Here is a 19,025-nt window from a genome sequence, read left to right on the forward strand (position 1 = left end):
AATAAAGTTTTAAGTGTTTAATTTTTAAAAAACGGAATCTAAATTAATTTATATAATAAAAAAATATGTTAAAAAATAATTAAGTTTTTTGAATTTTTAAAAGCACTGCTTAAACATTCCGTTAAGCATTATTGTTCGAACCAATCTTAATGACAACAAAGTTCATATTAAAAATTAAATATTTAATTAATCAAATACAGAATAATTATAGCAATTTTAAAAATCACTCTCATGAAGAAACTAAAATTAAAAAAAAAAAAGTTAAAAGAAAGAAAAGTAGTAATTATGTTTCAGACTCTAAATGAAAGTTATTTACTATTTTCTAATAATCATATTATTTATTTAAAAGAGAAAGTAATTTAAAGCATAACAAAGAAAAAAGAAAACTTTCACAAAGTGATTTAAGAAAAAAAAAGAGAGAGAAAAAAAAAAAAGATTCACAAAGTGACAAACACAGGTCGAAGTCACCTATATATAAAGAGAACCTGGCTTGGTTTTTCCACAAGTGTTCATAGCAACAATTAAACACAAAGTCATAATTTAATTTCCGGCCAAACCGCCGCCGTGCTGGAAAAGAAAAGCCACCACTCCTTCTCCCCGCCCGCGCCTTCCGCTAGCTTCGTTGTAAACCAAAAAATGGGGAAAGAAAAGGAAGGAGACTCCAAGAGAAATAGCAATAGTAATAACAGTAGAAAGAAGAAGAGTTGGTGGATGGCATCGATTTTCATGCATGCCGACGCGGTGGACAAATTTCTGATGACGTTAGGTTTCATCGGAGCTATTGGAGACGGCCTCACGACCCCTCTCGTTTTGGTGGTTTCTAGCCGTCTCATGAACAACATCGGTCATACCTCTTCGGCCTCTTCGATTACTGATTCTTTTGTAACCAACATCGATAAGGTAGATCACTAGAATAATGCACCTAGTTGTTATTATTATTATTATTATTATTTTCTTTTTTTGGCTCCACTATTGAATGATGGAATATTTTTTGATTGATTTGATACATATGTATTTTTTTTTTTTTTTTGTGGGAGACAGAATGCAGTGGCTCTGTTGTATGTAGCTTGTGGGGGATTTGTGGCTTGTTTTTTAGGTGGGTTTTTAGTTTTAGAAATTTTTTTTGAGACATTGACTAAATTTATATTTAAGATTCTTCTTTTTCTTTTTTAATTATTGGTTTTGTAGAAGGATATTGTTGGACAAGAACAGGAGAGAGACAAGCAGCGAGAATGAGAGCGAGATATTTAAAAGCAGTTCTCCGGCAAGATGTTGGCTATTTTGATCTGCACGTGACTAGCACCTCCGAAGTTATCACCTCTGTTTCCAATGACAGCTTAATTATTCAAGATGTCTTGAGCGAGAAGGTTCTTCTTCTTCTTCTTCTTATTTTCCCCCTTTTTTCTATAAAAAAATTAATAGAGTGAAATACAAAAGAAAAATAAAATAAGGAATGAAACTTTTTGCTTTTCGTTAACATGTTTTTTTCTTTTTTTTTTTTTTATTAAAAGAAAATCAGAGACTTGAAAGGTTGTGGAATGTGATGGTGTAACATTTAGCTGCTACGACTATGATTTCACTCTTTCAAATATTTTCCAACTATAATAGTTTTTGCAAATTCTTGTTTTATGATTTGTATTTTAACCAATTATTTTTGGTTTTTAGAATTCCGCTAAGAATTGAACGGTACAGTTTTAATGGAGTTGTGATTTTTGTTTTTACTTAATTGAACCTACTCAGATCCCAAACTTTCTAATGAACGCGGCAATATTCGTCGGGAGCTATCTGGCGGCGGTGATGCTATTCTGGCGGCTAGCGGTGGTCGGATTACCTTTCGCGGTGCTGCTGGTGATTCCGGGCCTTCTTTATGGAAAAACATTAATGGGTTTAGCGAGAGAAAGCATGGAGGGGTATCAGAAGGCGGGAACAGTAGCAGAGCAGGCAATTTCATCGATCCGAACCGTGTACGCTTTCGTCGGAGAAGACAAGACCATATCGGAATATTCATCGGCCTTAGAAGGATCGGTAAAGTTAGGGATCAAACAGGGGTTTTCTAAAGGATTGGCGATTGGAAGCAATGGAATTTCCTTCGCGATTTGGTCTTTCATGTCTTGGTATGGAAGTCGAATGGTTATGTACCATGGCGCTCAAGGTGGTACTGTTTTTGCCGTCGGAGCTGCCATTGCCGTCGGTGGATTGTAAGTTTTTCTCTAAATCATCAATTCCTTAAAATTAAAAATTAAACGGATTGACAATTACTTTTCAGTCCCCAATATTTTTTAGGAATATCAGAATTTAGTCGGTTTTAAAAATGTAACTTTCTTTTTTCACAAAATTTATAAAACAGGTCTATTTGGTTATTGAATTTCAAAAAATAATTTTTTTTCAATTTTTCTATTTATAAAATTGGAAAAATAAAATAAAGTATAACCATTACAAAATAAATATTAATTATATCTATTTGATTGACTAAATCTATTTTTTTAAATTTAAAGATTAAAAATATATATTTTAAAATTTAGAGACCAAATACATATAATATATAATTTATAAAATTCGAAGAGTATGAGAATAAATTTTCCAAACTTGATTAATTATTATCCAAATCAAGTGTTAAAGTACAGATCATAAGTGAAATAAATGATGAATCTAAGAATAGAAAATTTCAAACCTAAAAGTCACAACAATTAATTAAAAGAATTAATATCCATTGATATTAAAAAAAAAAAAAAGGAAACCCATTTAGAGGTTTTTTTTTTTTCCTTTAAAAATACCAGACTTCCTAATTAGGACAACAGATCCATTAGAAATTTTTTTTATGAAAAATAAATTTTTTTAAAAAAATTATGTTTCCATATTTCTCTCTCTTATTTACGAGAAAACAAAAAGTAAATAGGGAGTAGTGAACATGCACAACCTTTTTTTCTTTTTAGATTCAATAGAGTAATTAAATAAGTCTTGGAAAAGTAAACTTAGTTTAATTAATTAAAAAAATAATATTTAATTTTAATTTATTCGAAAAAGTCTATTGGATTTTATTTTTAAAAAAATTGTGTTTGTTTATCATAATTTAAAAAAATTAACAATAATAACAAAATTGAAATGGACAGATCAATCGGTTCGGGCTTATCGAACATAAAGTACTTTTCGGAAGCATGTGCGGCGGGCGAGCGAATCATGGAAGTCATAAACCGGGTTCCAAAAATAGACTCGGCCGATATGGAAGGTCAAATCCTCCGAGACATTTCGGGTCAGGTTCAATTCACCAACGTCCATTTCGCCTACCCATCTCGACCCGATACAGTGGTGTTAAACGATTTGACCCTCACAATCCCGGCTGGGCGGACGGTGGCGCTGGTGGGAGGGAGTGGATCGGGGAAATCGACGGTGATCTCTCTGCTTCAGAGGTTTTATGACCCGATTTCGGGGAGTATTTCGGTGGACGGAATTGGGATAGAGAAATTGCAATTGAAATGGCTGAGATCGCAGATGGGGCTTGTGAGTCAAGAACCGGCTTTGTTTGGTACTTCGATTAAAGAGAATATTTTGTTTGGGAAAGAAGATGGTTCCATTGATGATGTTATTGAAGCTGCTAAAGCTTCTAATGCTCATTCTTTTATTTCTCTGTTTCCTCAAGGATATGATACTCAGGTATTTTTACTTCTTTTTTTTCTTTTTTCTAAATTTGATTTTTTTCTATTTTTGTGAAATAAATGTTTGAATTTCATTTTGAATGATTTAAAAAGATTTTGGGTTTGGTAAAACAAGTTTTGATTAAAATCTAGTTATTTCAAATAATTTTTGAAATCAATTATCTAACATAAATTTCTTTTAGTAAAATACCACAATCTAAAAACATAGACTAAGATAGATCAATATTATTATATTTAACTTTATATAGAAAAAGAATTGTATTTAACTTAGTGCTAGTTTGAAAAGTAGATTTTGGATGAATGGTCTTTTCGAAAAGATAATTTAACAACAATGTTTTCTTTACTAAAAATGAAAGGCATTTCACCTTTTTCTACTCTTTTTTTTTTTTTTTTTTTAATAAAGAGAATCCTATACCAAAAAATGGTGTTTTTTTTTCTTTTCAATTATTCCTCCTACTATTAAATTAATAAAAAAATAGGACCAAAATCACTATGGTTCATTAACACAATCAAAAGATGTATAGTTTGATATTCAAATATATATATATATATATAATTAACATTAAATTCATGAATTGGATTCCTCACCTTACTTATGTAAGGAAACAAAAGATATTATTTATTACATGTTAACTAAAGTGGAGCTTATTTCATAGGTTGGAGAAAGAGGAGTACAAATGTCAGGAGGGCAAAAGCAAAGAATTGCCATTGCTCGAGCCATAATCAAGCGACCGCGAATTCTGCTTCTGGATGAAGCGACGAGTGCGTTAGACTCAGAATCTGAGCGTATCGTCCAAGAAGCTCTTGACAAAGCTGCCGTCGGTCGCACTACCATCATCATCGCCCACCGTCTCTCTACTGTTCGCAATGCTGATCTTATTGCCGTCCTCCAGGATGGCCAAGTTATGGAAATGGGACCTCATGATGATCTAATAAAAAACCAAACTGGTCTTTACACCTCCCTCGTCCAACTCCAACACAAATCCCCACCTGAGCCTTCTTCCACCACATCCCATATCGAAAAAATCACCACTACCACCAGTAGTCGTCGTCTCTCCCTCCTCAACCATTCTAACTCTGGCAACTCAGGAGCCTCAGACTTAGTTCACGAAACTACCCCACCATCATCTAGTATCGAGAAAGAACAGGAACTCCCAAATCCATCCTTTCGTAGGCTATTGGCTTTGAATTTGCCAGAGTGGAAGCAGGCTTTGATGGGGTGCAGTGGGGCAGTAGTATTTGGCGCTGTGCAACCTTTGTATGCATTTGCAATGGGGTCGATGATTTCTGTATATTTCTTGAAGAGTCACGAGGAGATTAAAGCCAAGACGAGGACTTATGCGCTCTGTTTTGTTGGATTGGCTATCTTATCTTTGCTTGTCAACATTGTCCAACATTACAACTTTGCTTACATGGGGGAATATCTTACCAAAAGGGTTCGAGAAATGATGCTTTCCAAGATCCTTACATTTGAAATTGGTTGGTTTGATCAAGATGAGCATTCTAGTGGTGCGCTTTGCTCAAGACTCTCTAAAGATGCCAATGTGGTAAGCACACATTCATTTATCGACCAAATATAAAATCAATTAAATTATATTTTATAATTAAACAGTGTTTCACTTTCTTTTTGGGCAGGTGCGATCCTTGGTAGGGGATAGGATGGCTCTAATTGTGCAAACAATCTCAGCAGTAACCATAGCTTTCACAATGGGTCTTGTAATTTCATGGAAGCTAGCACTTGTAATGATCGCTGTTCAACCCTTAGTCATATGTTGCTTCTACACAAGACGAGTACTCTTAAAAAAGATGTCCAACAAAGCCATCAAAGCACAAGAACAAAGTAGCAAGCTTGCTGCAGAGGCTGTCTCCAACCTTCGAACAATCACTGCATTTTCTTCACAAGAACGCATTCTCAAAATGCTCGAGAAAGCTCAAGAAGGCCCAAAACGAGAAAGCATCAAGCAATCATGGTATGCTGGGATTGGACTTGGTTGTTCTCAAAGTCTCACAACTTGCTCATGGGCATTAGATTTCTGGTATGGAGGCAAGTTGGTAGCACAAGGACAAACCACCGCTAAAGCTCTCTTCGAAACCTTCATGATTTTGGTGAGCACGGGTCGTGTCATTGCTGATGCTGGTAGTATGACAACAGATCTCGCGAAAGGATCAGAGGCAGTTGGATCAGTTTTTGACGTGTTAGATCGATTCACTAAGATAGAACCAGATGACCCAGAAGGGTATAAACCCAACAAATTAATTGGCCAAATCGAAATAAAAAATGTTGATTTCAACTACCCATCTCGACCAGAGGCAATGATATTTCATGGGTTTTCAATCAATATTGAGGCAGGGAAATCCACTGCGTTGGTTGGGCAAAGTGGGTCAGGAAAATCCACTATAATTGGCCTAATTGAACGATTTTACGACCCGATTAAAGGAACAATCAACATCGACGGTCGAGATGTCAAATCATACCATCTTCGAACACTAAGAAAACATATCGCATTAGTGAGCCAAGAGCCGACACTATTTGCAGGAACAATAAGGGAAAACATCATATATGGAGTTTCAAAAACAGTAGACGAATCAGAGATAATAGAAGCAGCAAAGGCATCAAACGCACACGACTTCATCTCAGGGCTAAAAGATGGGTATGAGACATGGTGCGGAGACAGGGGATTGCAACTATCAGGGGGTCAAAAACAAAGGATTGCGATAGCAAGGGCAATATTGAAGAACCCAGGAGTGTTACTGCTTGATGAAGCCACGAGTGCACTTGATGGACAATCAGAGAAGGTAGTTCAAGAGGCATTGGAGAGGGTGATGGTGGGAAGGACAAGTGTGGTGGTGGCTCACAGGCTGAGCACAATACAAAATTGTGATATGATTGCTGTTTTAGATAAAGGGAAGGTGGTGGAGACAGGGACTCACTCCTCATTGTTAGGAAAGGGCCCGTGTGGAGCATATTATGCTTTGGTAAATTTGCAAAGGAGGTCCCATTAGAATCTATTTCTCTTTCAATTCAACAAGCAAGCTTGGGATGTTGAGGAACATAAATTAGTAGCTTTAGACTAACCACATTGTTATTTTTAATTTTATGATCTAGGGGGCTGGTTTTTCATAAATGGAGAGAGGGGAGGACTTCAATATGTAAATCATGTGAAGTTTTTTTCGGTTCTCTTCTTTCCATTTTATTATAAGTTATAAAGTATATATATTATAACCTCTTTATTTTAAACTAAATAATCATTTTACTCCTTATTATCTACCTAAGACTTAAAATGTTAGATGATGTCTATGTAAATATTGAGGTAATAATTTTACAAAAATAGGGAAAAATATTGATAACATATCGATAGTGATGGATATTAATGAAATATTTATAGAAACAAAATAATAATAATAATAATAAATAAATGAGTATTGTTTATATATTATTTAATTTAATAACAAATTTTAGTTTTTATGTTTGGTAGGATTTTCTATGTTCTAATAAAAATATTGATTCATTCTTGTGTAGTTGTCAAACTCATAAAAAAAATACGAGAAATCACGGTAAACTGTCAATGAAAATTTAAGACCATGATCTATACATATTTTACTTTTGTTACAGATTTCTCTTTTTCTCTAAGATTGGAATAATAGTTCAAACATTTTTCATTGATGAAAATTTTCTTTTATCATTTAAGTAAATTTTTATAGCTTAAAAAAATGTAAGTTTTTATAATCTTTTTAATAATTAATTTTCTAATTCTTTAATTTAATATGTGTGAAGAGAGAAAGATACGGATGTAAATTATTTTCATATCCAAATATTATCGATAATTATAAGCCAATTTAAGGATGGTTGGTGAAGGAATTATTACTAATTGATTGTATTATTTATATAAAGAGGGAATTGGAGTAGATAAGTAGATTTCAATTCCATTTTATTTGTTTGATTTTCTTCTTAATAGATTAGATTTTATTTGATATTTCTTTTAATATAAGATTTCCTCCCAACCTTTATTTACTTCAAAGATTTTATTTTGGGCTTTCTTTGTTCATTACTTTCGTTGGGCTTTTTTCACATTGGACTTTGGTTCTTGTGTGACTCACCATTCCATTCTACACAACAATTCCAAACCATAGGATTTAAAGCAAAATTGTGATAGATAAGTAGCTATACTTCAAAATATTGCACTCTGAAAATTAGAAAAACCACAAAAATCTTAAAAAAAAAAAACTTGAGAAATGAAAATGATGGAAGATTATGAAATGGATTAGAGCTAGTGAAACTTCGGCGAGACGTGAAGTCGTGTGAATGCCAATGATACTTTTAGTACCAAAGCCTTTCGGTGTGTCTATTTATATCTATGTTTTTTTTTTTTTTGGGATAGTTGTAAATGTAGCGATTATATTCAAAATAATTAAGTATATAACAACATTTTAAAAAAATTGCAAATATAACAAAATCTGTCAAAATCTATCAATGATAGGAGTTTATCACTAATAGACCATGTAACAAATGTTGATCTATCACTGATAAACCATAAGAATCTATCAACGATAGAAGTCTATCACTAATAGATTTTGCTATATTTACAATTTTTTTAAAGTATTGCTACATACTTAATAATTATTCTAAAAATTGCTACCTATTATAATTACCCTTTTCTTTTCATATTACTTCAATAATTATCAAGATTTTGAAATATTATTTTGAATCTCTCGTTTGACACTTTGTTCAAAGAATAGAGTCTTGTTATATTTCTAAAACGACCAAATACACGATTTTGCTACATTTTTATGACTATCAAATACAGAGGCCTTGTGCTATTTCTAGAACGAACAAATATAGAGGTCTTGTGCTATATTTCTAAAACGACCAATTACGAGATTTATTATGTTTTTATCATCATTGTCGCTCTAATTCAAGAGACACCACTATTTTATTTTAAAACTATTTGTAAACCACGCTATACCTATGTGCCAATGCTTCTATTGCTTTATGATTTTTCTAATTTTTTTTATATGTCGTTTACTTGCATAGTGTCGATAGTATCAATCTTGAACCTTCCATAGTATAAAAAAAAATCTTTTGCCCAAAATTTACAAATAGAGTATGAAAGTGAATGGATGTATGTTTTAATTAACAAAGCTACAAAGCTCCGAGACGACTACGATGACACTTAATATTAATATTGACTTTTTAAGACCAACTTCAAAGACCATATTGAAAGGCTATTTGGTATAAATTCAACAACAAAAATAAAGGAAAACTAGGAGTGGGGATTGGGGGAATTAGCAATGTGGACTTGGACTAATTAGGGAAATGATGATCAAGCAGAACCATTTTTTTTTTCCTTTTGTTCATATTGCTACAATTGTGTCATGTTTAATTAGCACTTTTGGTTTTGGACTAATTTCTCCATAAAAATAGCCAAAGAAATCCATTTGTAAGCTTAAATTTAAGGGTTCAAACAAGCTCTCTACTTTATGCTTTTTACCCGCTGTTGACGTTGAAAAATTAGTCACATTTTTACTAGTCCTCTTTTAGAATATCCATTTACAAATAGAATGACCCATAACCCTAGCAAACATTTGAACACTTCAAACATAAGAAAAGTTACGACTACTCTATGTAAATCCAAATGTGTGTGGTTTTGTTGTATTATATTGTAGTAAATCTCTAAGGTTTAGTTTTATTGTATTATATTGTAGTCAAAAGCCAAAATTATTCTCAACATTTTATTCAACTTAATTAAATCAAGTTTTAGTTTTCGAATTTTAACAATGTGATAAATAAGGTATGGTTGGAGTGATAGGAAGAAAGTTTTTTTCTCCAACTCGATCACTAAGTTGGTTATAATAATTCCCGAAAAAGAAATGTTTTCTTATAAAATTTTTAGACGAGGAATATTAGAGAAGATTTTAAATCTTTATATAGGGGTAGGAAACTTTAACTACTAATTAAGATAGAGAACAATAACCACACATTTGGTTGACTTATTTCCATATAATCTTTTGAAGTTGTATAGTTATAATTTTGAGTTACATCTGATTTTAAATAGATGTTACTAATTTTCTAAATGTTTTTAATAAACATTTAAAAAAAGTCAATCTAAATAAGTTTAAAATCAACTTCAAATTGATGTAAATCAAATAATAGATCAATAAAACCTCTCAAAAGATTATGAAATAAGTCAACATTTTGGAAGAAAAAAAAAAAAAGAAAAGAAAAGAAAAAGAGAGAAAATACCATTTTAATTTTAATTTTTTTAAAATGAACCTTTCATGGAGAACCTTCAATTATTTATTTGTCAAAAGATTAAATTAAAAACATTTGAGGTGAATGGTTTTAATTGCTAGCTAGTTAATAAATTGATTTTTTCTAAGTTTTATTTGCAACGATTTGGTTATTTTATTGCAAAACTAGAAGTTATTATAAACTTATGTTTAAAATTTCTTGTATTGAAAATTTCAAATAGAGAAATATATGCATGGAATATTTGTCGATTCATTTGAATTATAAACTTCCATTCAAACTTAAAACATAGGTCAAAATATTCATAATTTAATCCTATACCTTCATCACAAACAGAAATTCCAAGTACTATATTATTGTTATAAAAAAATATATATTAAACCATATATATTCTTTTTGTTAGAATATCAAACCGTTAACTTTGATATCAATGTGGTAGAACCATTTGAGTTATTTTTATTATGATGTATATAAACATTAAATTATTATATGCCAGCATATTTGGTACACATTTTTCTTCTTTTCTTTTAATTTAAACCAAAATAAATAACTTTTAACTTTTATTTTAATATAACTTAACTAGTTAAAAACATATATTTACGATCGTGGAATAAGAGACCAATTTTGATGGTAAAATTAAAATTAGCTAGAAGTTTGCTGCCTTATATATCTTCCACATTTGAGGGATTATATGTATTTCTAAAAGACCTAATGCTTTTTTGACTCATCCATTATATGTGAATTTTCTTCCCAAAAGAATAATAATACTTCCAGTCAATAGAAAATTTATAAATTAAACCTCTAAAAGTCTCAAGTAATTTGATATAAAAGGGCCAAAGATCTTTTCAAAATAACATCCATCAATTTTTGTAATAATAAATGAGAGCTATGGGATTTCAAGAGCCATCATTATTCTTCACCTTCACTCTTTTTCTAATAGTTTCCCTCTTCCCTTTAATCTCATCTTCTCACCCAAAACCTATGGATGGATTGGTGTTTCTAAAAAACCTTAATGGATGCAAGAAAGGGGATAAAGTGGAAGGAATTCACCTAATGAAGAAATACCTTCAACATTTTGGCTACATGAATAATGATGTTCATATTCATTCTAAATCTAGTGATGATGAGTTTGATGAGATCCTAGAGTTTGCCGTCAAAACTTACCAAATCAACTACAATCTTAAGGCCACGGGAACTCTCGACAACTCGACGATAAGTCAAATGTCAAAACCTCGATGTGGGGTTGCAGATATTATCAACGGAAGGACGGGGATGAAATCAGGCAAGAGATTGGTGAACCGACATAGAAAAATAATTGGTCATTTCCATGAAGTTTCCCACTTTGCTTTCTTTGAAGGAAACCTTAAATGGCCAAATTCAAAATCTCACCTTACTTACGGTAAGTTTAATGTTTTTATTTTTATTCTTTCCATCACCCAATTTTTGTTCGAATTTTAAGGATTAGAGAAGAAATAATTATGTATTTCATTAAGATTTCTGAGATCTTTCATCTTTTTCTACGGGGAAGATTTTATTTTTTAAAGAAAATGTCACGAAAGAAAAAATTATCTTATTTTCAAATAAAAAAATCTGTGTAAGCCTCATCGTTAATAAAAAAAAATACAAAAGAGAGGGAAGAAGAAAGATCTCCCAACTGAGAGACCTCATAATCTTTATAAAAAGATATAGTAGATTACTCATCTTATTGTCAATTATCTATTTTATTTTGATAATGTGATAGTATAGCACTGTTGAATTGAAAAATTTAAACTAATGAGTTGTAGTAAACGTAAATCAGGATTCCTCCCCGGAACTCCGTCAGAGGCGATAAGTCCAGTGAATCGAGCATTTACGACATGGGCTGCGAACACTCACTTCAGCTTCTCCCAAGAATCAAATTATGAAAATGCAGACATCAAAGTAAGTTTTGAAAGAGGTGACCATGGAGATGGCTTTCCCTTTGATAGTGTTGGAGGAGTGTTAGCCCATGCTTTTGCCCCCACAGATGGGCGATTACATTTCGACGCAGTCGAGCATTGGGCCGATGGTGCCGTTCCTAATTCTTACGATATGGAGACGGTGGCGCTGCATGAGATCGGACACCTTCTCGGCCTTCATCACAGCTCGGTGGAAGGAGCCATTATGTGGCCATCCATCATGGGAGGAACTACCAAGGGTTTACATGCCGATGATATTGAAGGGATTAAGGTTTTATATACTACTTCTTGAGTAGTAGTATTGAGTCTAACTTAATTTGTATTACACTTCTAAACTATATTACCAATAATTCTTTTTTCCTCACTAATAATAATCCACACATACATACATACATACAGGACATTTCATTTGTTGTAATAAGAGATGTGAAGCTTTATTTTTATAGTTATCAGAACATTTTGTGACATTGTATTGTTTTGATCATCAATTCATGGTTTAATAAAAATCTAATGATTCTTGAGTTTTTCTTTGTGTTTCATTTGAAGACGCCTCTAAAAGAGTTTGAATGTACTTTATATACACACACACACACGTCTCTTTTACGATCCTTTTCTTGTTTGTTTCAAAGAGAGAAATTTACACTAATTTAACACATCAATTTTATTATTTATTAACTTTTTACTTCAAGCTCCACGCATCACAACTTTAATTACTTTTGGTCCATACAGCTTGTCAAAGACTATAATGACAGTAGTGGTGAGCAATTGACATCTGGAAAATTGATCCAAATGATCAAAATCGATCGAACCGAGACATTCGATGCTCGATTTTATTAAAATTACGGTTAGTAGTCAATTTAATTAAAAGGTTTCGAAAAACCAATCGAAACCGACCTGCTAAACATCGTTGTCAGTTTCCCTTAGTATAAATCAACTAGGCCAGTTTTCAGCTTTGATTTTTGTATACAACCAACCCCCTTCGATCAATCACCCCTAAATGGTAGCCAATTAAACATTTTGTACTGTTGAGGCAATCTATCGACTCAACCATCTTATTCCCTTATTTTTTGATTATTATCATTGCATCTCTTGTAAAAGCCCAAAGGCCCAACCTACTCATACACGATTGAGTTTTCAAGGACCAGCTTGAGCCTAATTAGTGTTCGGTCCAAAACAGTTAGACTTGGACTTAGACCAAACCTAGTCATGGCCCAATTATTTAACTCTATCAACTTGAGCTGACAAAAAGAATGAGAAAATTAGAGGTTTACTTTGTATACATGCCAAATTTATTTTTAAATTGACAAAATAGCAAAACATAATAATTTTAAATAAAAATTGTACCTAAGTGACAAATGTGATTTCTAAATATATTTGTTTACTAATCCCCAAATATCCTATAATTAAATAAAATTTTGCACCCACATTTGAATATTATACTTTCCCTACTTTCCCCCAAAACAGAAAAGAACCTATCAAACCACATTTAAAGCTCTGCAAGTTATCACATCTCATTCAATTTGTGTAAGCCATAGTTTCAGATCTTCCATTATTTGAAATTTGGAGACAAAGGGTCTTCAAACGTTTCCTTTCTTATTTGACATTTCCTTCCTTATTTGACATTTCCTTCTCTTACTTTGAAAACCCCAACTTCGTCTACTTCAAATTGAAAAACCCAAACTTTGTCCGCATCTTGTCCTTCACATTAGAAGAGAACCCATCGTTCATTTTGCATTTTCTTCGTCTGGCACATCTCCAATCTTCAACTTTGTCCGTTTCACTTCAATCTTCAACTTTAATCTTATTTGCAACTTCAATTGTTTGTTCCACTTTAATCTCCAATCTTCAACTTCATCTGGCACATTTCCAATCTTCAACTTCGTCCGTTTCATTTTAACCTTAAATCTTCTCACTTATTTCAACCTTCGTCCATTCGAAAAAAGGTCCTTTCGCTTCGCTTCTTAAGGTTCACATCTTCAATCTTCAGGCTTCACATCTTCAGGTTCGGTTCGTTCGTTTCCATACCCTTTGTCTGCTTCAAATTTTTTCTTCGATTTGTTTTCAAATTGGCGAGTTCTTCTATTTTCTTCTTTGGATTTGTCTCCTGTTCTCATATTTTCTGCAAGTAATTAAAAAAAATACCCTGTTCTCACATTTTCTTCTTTGGATTTGTTTTCTATATTATAGTTCTTCCATTGTTGTGATGTATGGTGTTCTTCTACTTTGAAAATAGAGTACTAAATTTTTTAACTTAAATGTTATATTTATAGATACAGTTGAACATATATTTTATATTTTATTTATTTATTTAATTATTTTTTTAGATTATATAAATAATATAGGAACAAATATGTCATTTATTTTAGGAAGAATAAACGGGATTTTTTGTGTACCTATAAATGTATATTATTTTTATAAACTATAGAGAATATAAAGATGAAAAAAGAGAAGGGAGAGATCAGAACGAGAACAAGTGACAGGTTAAGAGCCGTAGGGATCACCACTGGTTCGAAGAAAAGATTGCCAACGGGAATTCAAACTCTGTCGTGTTCTTCTAACGAGGTACTAATGTATGTTTTTAAGAATTACGTAGAAGTTTTAGATGTTTATAGCTTTTTCTATGCCTTACAGAGACTAGAAGATATAATGGTGGAGGGGTCGAAAAGCAAGCGAGACAGTCCAGTAACTTTAAAAAAGATGGGATGATTGAATCGCCAAAAGAAGACGTCCTGTACAGAAGAAACAAAGGATAAAAAGCTTGGTAAACTGCATATTTATTTTCCAATGAGTTGTGGTCTGTGTAGGTTTCAAAAAAGCTTATTGATGTTGTGGTTTGCGTAGGTTTCAAAAAGTCGAGTTTACAGAAGGAAAGTTGAAGAAAAGAAACAAAAAGAGGTTGAAGAAAAGTTATGTGTTCCCCTTTGTTGTACTTCAATTATGTAATTATATAAATTGATTATAAGTTTGACAAACCAGAAAATACTGAAAGCGAAAGCGAAGAAGAGGAACAAGGAGAAGAAGATGAACAAGGAGAAGAAGATAAACAAGTAGAAGAAAATAACGATGAAGAAGGGGAGGGTGAGATAGCGGTAGATGAAGATTCGAGTTCATGGACGATTGAACAAAATGAAAGACCAACAGATAATAATTCTGGTTAATTTGATCAAGTGTTGATTATTTTCTGTATTGGCTATAAATTTTTGTTTTATAACATAGGTAAAGACTATTAAAAAGAAACAAAAGACAAGAGAAGATCGAAGGAGGAAGGGAAAAGCACCAATGAAACGGAAAAAATCCGAGGTATGTGTATGGTACTACCGTCTATGTGAAGTATGATAATTACATAGTATTTGTGACTTTTGTTATATGTGATTCATTCAGTTACACTGTATTTATGTATTATGAATGTAACTCATGTTCTGAATGTAACTCATGTTTTGAATGTGGAGTATGGTATTGTGAATGTAACTCATTTTCCATTTTGAATGTACATCATGTTCTGTATTTGTGTATTATGAATGTAACTCATTTGTGAATTATACTGTATGCTTTGAATTCTCATGTATATGATGCATTTAATTACAGTGTATTTGTGTATTGATTTGGGAGTTTTATGAAGTTTATATGTTGAGTGTATTTCATGTTCTGAATTACATTGTCTATTTTGACTTATGTTACATTGAATATAATTACAATGTATTCAATTCTATGGATTGTCTGAGATTTATTTATGGTAATTATAGTGTATTTGTTTAATATGTCTTTAGTGTTAATTAATTGACTCTGATAGATATATTTGTGGTTGACTAATAGTTTTTTCACATCAATATTAGGACTCGGTCTACTTAATGTGCTTTGAAAGGAGAAAGGAGCCTTTAAAGATCAATCTATATACAAAGAGCATGATAATAGATAAAATCAAAGAAAATCTTGGAGATAGGCTGATTAATAGGTTTAGAGAGAGGATATTTGAGCACTTTCTAAACTTCTCCACAACAAACCAGTCCTCCCAATTATTAATGCACCTTATTCAGAAAATGTGCAAACCCAAATCGACTAGCCAACTTTATTTTCTAATAGGAGGGAGAGTTCTGAAGTTTGGGTTGAGAGAGTTTACCCTTATAATCAGCCTAAACTACCATGAGATTTCTGATATTAACCAAGAGGATATAAAAGAGGGTGGGCGACTAAAAGAAGTATATTTTAAATACCTTAAAGCTGTGACAAGGCAGTACTTGAACGTTATATTCAACATAAGCACTGCTTGCACCGATGAAGATAGGATAAAAATGGCCAAATTGTACTTTCTTGAGAGTTTTTTGATCCCTAGGCAAGAAAGTTTAAGTATAGAGTGGAATCCTATCATTATGGTAGACGATGATGAACTCTTTGATGGGTATCCATGGGGTAGAGTTGCTTTTGAACTTCTAGTAGAGTTCATGAATAAGGTTATTTGTAGCAAAGGGCAAACGGGGATTTCGATGGGAGGGCTTTATTTTTCCCATTCTTGCTTGGGCTTACTTGGTAATCACAACATTGAGTACCTCACCCAACTACTTTGTAATGAGGATTTCAAATGAAGTCCTTAGGATTATAAATTGGACAACTAACACATAACCCAAATGGAAGGATCTAAAACAGAAGGTCTTCGATTTGTCTACGGTATGTAAATCTGCTAATTTGTAAGAGTTTTAATATTTATAATAGTTTTAATATTTATAAAGTATTTTGTTTCTTTTTGAAACAACTTTAAGTGTCCCCCATGCTCGCCACACCAAATGAAGTTGGGAAGGCCATACTTTGCACAATTCCACAAGGCGAAAAAAGATATACTCAAAGAAGCAGAAGATGAGCTTCGAAAGACCCAACATTCTGACTGCGTTGCTCATGTTTCGCTGAATAGAGACATGCCCTCTACAAGTCAGACTGATGGCTTGATGAGAATTGTAGAAAAGATTGAGAAGACCCAAGAGAAGATGGAGAATAGTATGGAGGATATTCTTACTTTTCTTAAATCTATAGAATTGAAAATGAATACTCGGTTTGAAAAACTAGGACAAAAGATGAATGTAATAATAGAAGCAATAAGGACCCAGCAACCTAGTTCTTCGGGTGCTCAGGACACCTATGAATTTATGGTAAGCATTTTATATAAACTTCAATACATGTGTGCATGCAACAAAATCTTAACAAATATACTGTATTTGGTACGCAGGGAGCAAAAGCATTTAAAGAGCACCTTGACAAGGTGGAAGAGGACCAAGAAGAAGACGACGTTGAAGATTTGAACTTGGATTTAAGCAATCCAACGATGTTTGGTAAAAAGGACGACGATGAAGACAAAGACGGAAAGAGGAGCATGGATGAAGTCAAATCCAAACTTCCAGAGGGCAAGCTGGTGGGCAACCTAGAATGGAAAAATCAGGAACACCACCAACAACCGAAGAATAAGATGGAGATCGCTCACCGTATAAGGTAAAGAAAAAAACCAAATATAGTACAACCTGTTGAAACTGTGTATAATACATCTTATAAACTAACATATGTACATAATTGTAATAGGGCACAGAGGAAATCGAGGAGGAAATAAACAGGCCCATACGGTCAATCGACGAAAGTGTTATATATGACAAAATCAAGAAAAAAGAAGATAGAAGGAAAACGATATAGTACTAGATGTGTATATGTTTCTTATATTGAATGACTATTAGTTTTAGGACATATGTATCTCAATTACATTGAACCTGTACCTCTAACTGCGTGGAGTAGGCTCACCATACTAGGAAGTGTGTGACAATCGATGATATGTATATTTCTTTGTTATTTACAATTTGACACTGTTTGTCATCATTAGAGATTTGAATCTTCAAAGGACTTGGTATTTGAATTCTATGCTCTTTATTTGATTTGACGTTTGATAAGTATAATACTGAATGAATGGTATATGTTTGCTGTAATGAATGATTATTAGTTTCAAGAAGTTTGAATCACAATTACAGTGTATTTGAAACTCTAGCTGCATGAGATGTCTTGCTGTGATTTATTTATATGTATTTGAATGGTTTATTGTTATGTATTTGAAACTTTGGCTGTTTTTTATCATGAATGGTTTATAACTTCAGAGAAGTTGCTATTTGAATTCTAGAGATTGAATAATTGGAATATGTTTGTTATATAGAATGACTATTAGTTTTAAGAAGTGTAGATCTCGATTACAGGGTATTTGTAACTTTGGCTAAGTGAAAATGGGTTGCTGTGGTCAGAAGTGACATGTATTTTTTTTTTTTGTTATCGTGCATGACTGTTATAATGGATATCTATTAGTTTTATGAAGTGTGGATCATAATTACAAGATATTTGAAATTTCGCTTGTTGGATTTATGGTTTGACTGCTTATTCCTTATAAGAATGTGAATAGCTGTATATGGATGATAGATTTTATTATAATACTATTAACTAATACCTTAGAAATACTAAAGTATGCACTGGATCAATGTTCATTGAATTCAACCTTAAGACTGTTGAAGAATGTGCAACCAGCATTTCGCAGAATTAAAGATAGACCACAGATGACCAGGGTAATAATATACTTAATATGAATCTGGGTCCACGATTTCGAAAATGGTACAGTACACTTGTTTGCCAACAATTTATAGATTAAAGGAAAGATGTCAAGTGAAGACATGCTTTCAAATATCAACAAAAATAATCCAACAACGAGGGTTATTCTAAAACACGTACGCATATCCCATACTTCATATGTAAGTTATAACTTGTTATTCTATTAATGGACTTCTTTATTTTTTTTAGTTGAACATGACAAAGGAAGAATTGGTAAAGATGGCAGAAGACATGGAACAACGAATGAAGAGATCAAATGCTAAACAATATTGAGAAGTTACGCTAGTGTCAACAAGAATATGGATAGATGTTGTAAGAGGAAAAATAGGTCCATCAAACAAAGAGAAAGAGAATTTATCTTCAGAAAGACCATCATTTGATTTGCATCTAAGTCAGGCTTGATAGTTTCATTTTAAACTTTTTTGTTAGGGGTCTACAATTTATGGACATATTTATAGATTTATTGGTTTAATTACATTAGTTCTATAATTTTTATGTTTAAATAAAATCTATTGTTTTTAGATATATAAAATTTATCAATCTATTTGTGAAGTGATTCCCAAATCC

The 19,025-nt window shown here is 32.4% G+C and overlaps 3 protein-coding genes across 3 annotated transcripts; all 3 read left to right on the forward strand.

Moving 5' to 3' along the window:
- The first annotated feature begins 513 nt into the window (after positions 1-513).
- LOC103498038 (ABC transporter B family member 15-like) lies at positions 514-6,899 on the forward strand. The gene is made up of 7 exons (XM_008460490.3): positions 514-900; positions 1,042-1,096; positions 1,189-1,367; positions 1,741-2,198; positions 3,111-3,651; positions 4,310-5,200; positions 5,289-6,899. The coding sequence occupies exons 1-7, from the start codon at positions 637-639 to the stop codon at positions 6,654-6,656; spliced, it is 3,756 nt and encodes a 1,251-aa protein (XP_008458712.1). The 5' UTR covers positions 514-636; the 3' UTR covers positions 6,657-6,899.
- A 3,887-nt stretch (positions 6,900-10,786) lies between these two features.
- LOC103498039 (metalloendoproteinase 2-MMP-like) lies at positions 10,787-12,285 on the forward strand. Its single transcript, XM_008460491.3, has 2 exons — positions 10,787-11,299; positions 11,699-12,285. Exons 1-2 carry the CDS (start codon positions 10,789-10,791, stop codon positions 12,127-12,129), a joined length of 942 nt encoding a protein of 313 aa, XP_008458713.2. The 5' UTR covers positions 10,787-10,788; the 3' UTR covers positions 12,130-12,285.
- A 1,988-nt stretch (positions 12,286-14,273) lies between these two features.
- Positions 14,274-17,316, forward strand: LOC127150982 (uncharacterized). The gene is made up of 7 exons (XM_051090060.1): positions 14,274-14,399; positions 14,469-14,519; positions 14,642-14,668; positions 14,801-14,926; positions 15,054-15,137; positions 16,592-16,975; positions 17,053-17,316. The coding sequence occupies exons 1-7, from the start codon at positions 14,274-14,276 to the stop codon at positions 17,314-17,316; spliced, it is 1,062 nt and encodes a 353-aa protein (XP_050946017.1).
- The last annotated feature ends 1,709 nt before the right edge of the window (positions 17,317-19,025 follow it).

Source organism: Cucumis melo, chromosome 9 (genome assembly GCF_025177605.1).
Source record: "Cucumis melo cultivar AY chromosome 9, USDA_Cmelo_AY_1.0, whole genome shotgun sequence".
NCBI classification, from domain to species: domain Eukaryota; kingdom Viridiplantae; phylum Streptophyta; class Magnoliopsida; order Cucurbitales; family Cucurbitaceae; genus Cucumis; species Cucumis melo.

What these genes read in the sequence shown, in the direction of transcription:
- LOC127150982 (XM_051090060.1), top strand. Translation starts at nt 14,274, where the DNA reads ATGAAAAAAGAGAAGGGAGAGATCAGAACGAGAACAAGTGACAGGTTA. An exon ending in AAGGGGAGGGTGAGATAGCG is followed by an intron (nt 14,927 to 15,053) that starts GTAGATGAAGAT and finishes TTTATAACATAG; the next exon opens with GTAAAGACTATTAAAAAGAA. An exon ending in AGGACACCTATGAATTTATG is followed by an intron (nt 16,976 to 17,052) that starts GTAAGCATTTTA and finishes TTTGGTACGCAG; the next exon opens with GGAGCAAAAGCATTTAAAGA.
- LOC103498038 (XM_008460490.3), top strand. Translation starts at nt 637, where the DNA reads ATGGGGAAAGAAAAGGAAGGAGACTCCAAGAGAAATAGCAATAGTAAT. An exon ending in AAGATGTCTTGAGCGAGAAG is followed by an intron (nt 1,368 to 1,740) that starts GTTCTTCTTCTT and finishes GAACCTACTCAG; the next exon opens with ATCCCAAACTTTCTAATGAA. An exon ending in CTCAAGGATATGATACTCAG is followed by an intron (nt 3,652 to 4,309) that starts GTATTTTTACTT and finishes CTTATTTCATAG; the next exon opens with GTTGGAGAAAGAGGAGTACA.
- LOC103498039 (XM_008460491.3), top strand. Translation starts at nt 10,789, where the DNA reads ATGGGATTTCAAGAGCCATCATTATTCTTCACCTTCACTCTTTTTCTA. An exon ending in AAAATCTCACCTTACTTACG is followed by an intron (nt 11,300 to 11,698) that starts GTAAGTTTAATG and finishes AACGTAAATCAG; the next exon opens with GATTCCTCCCCGGAACTCCG.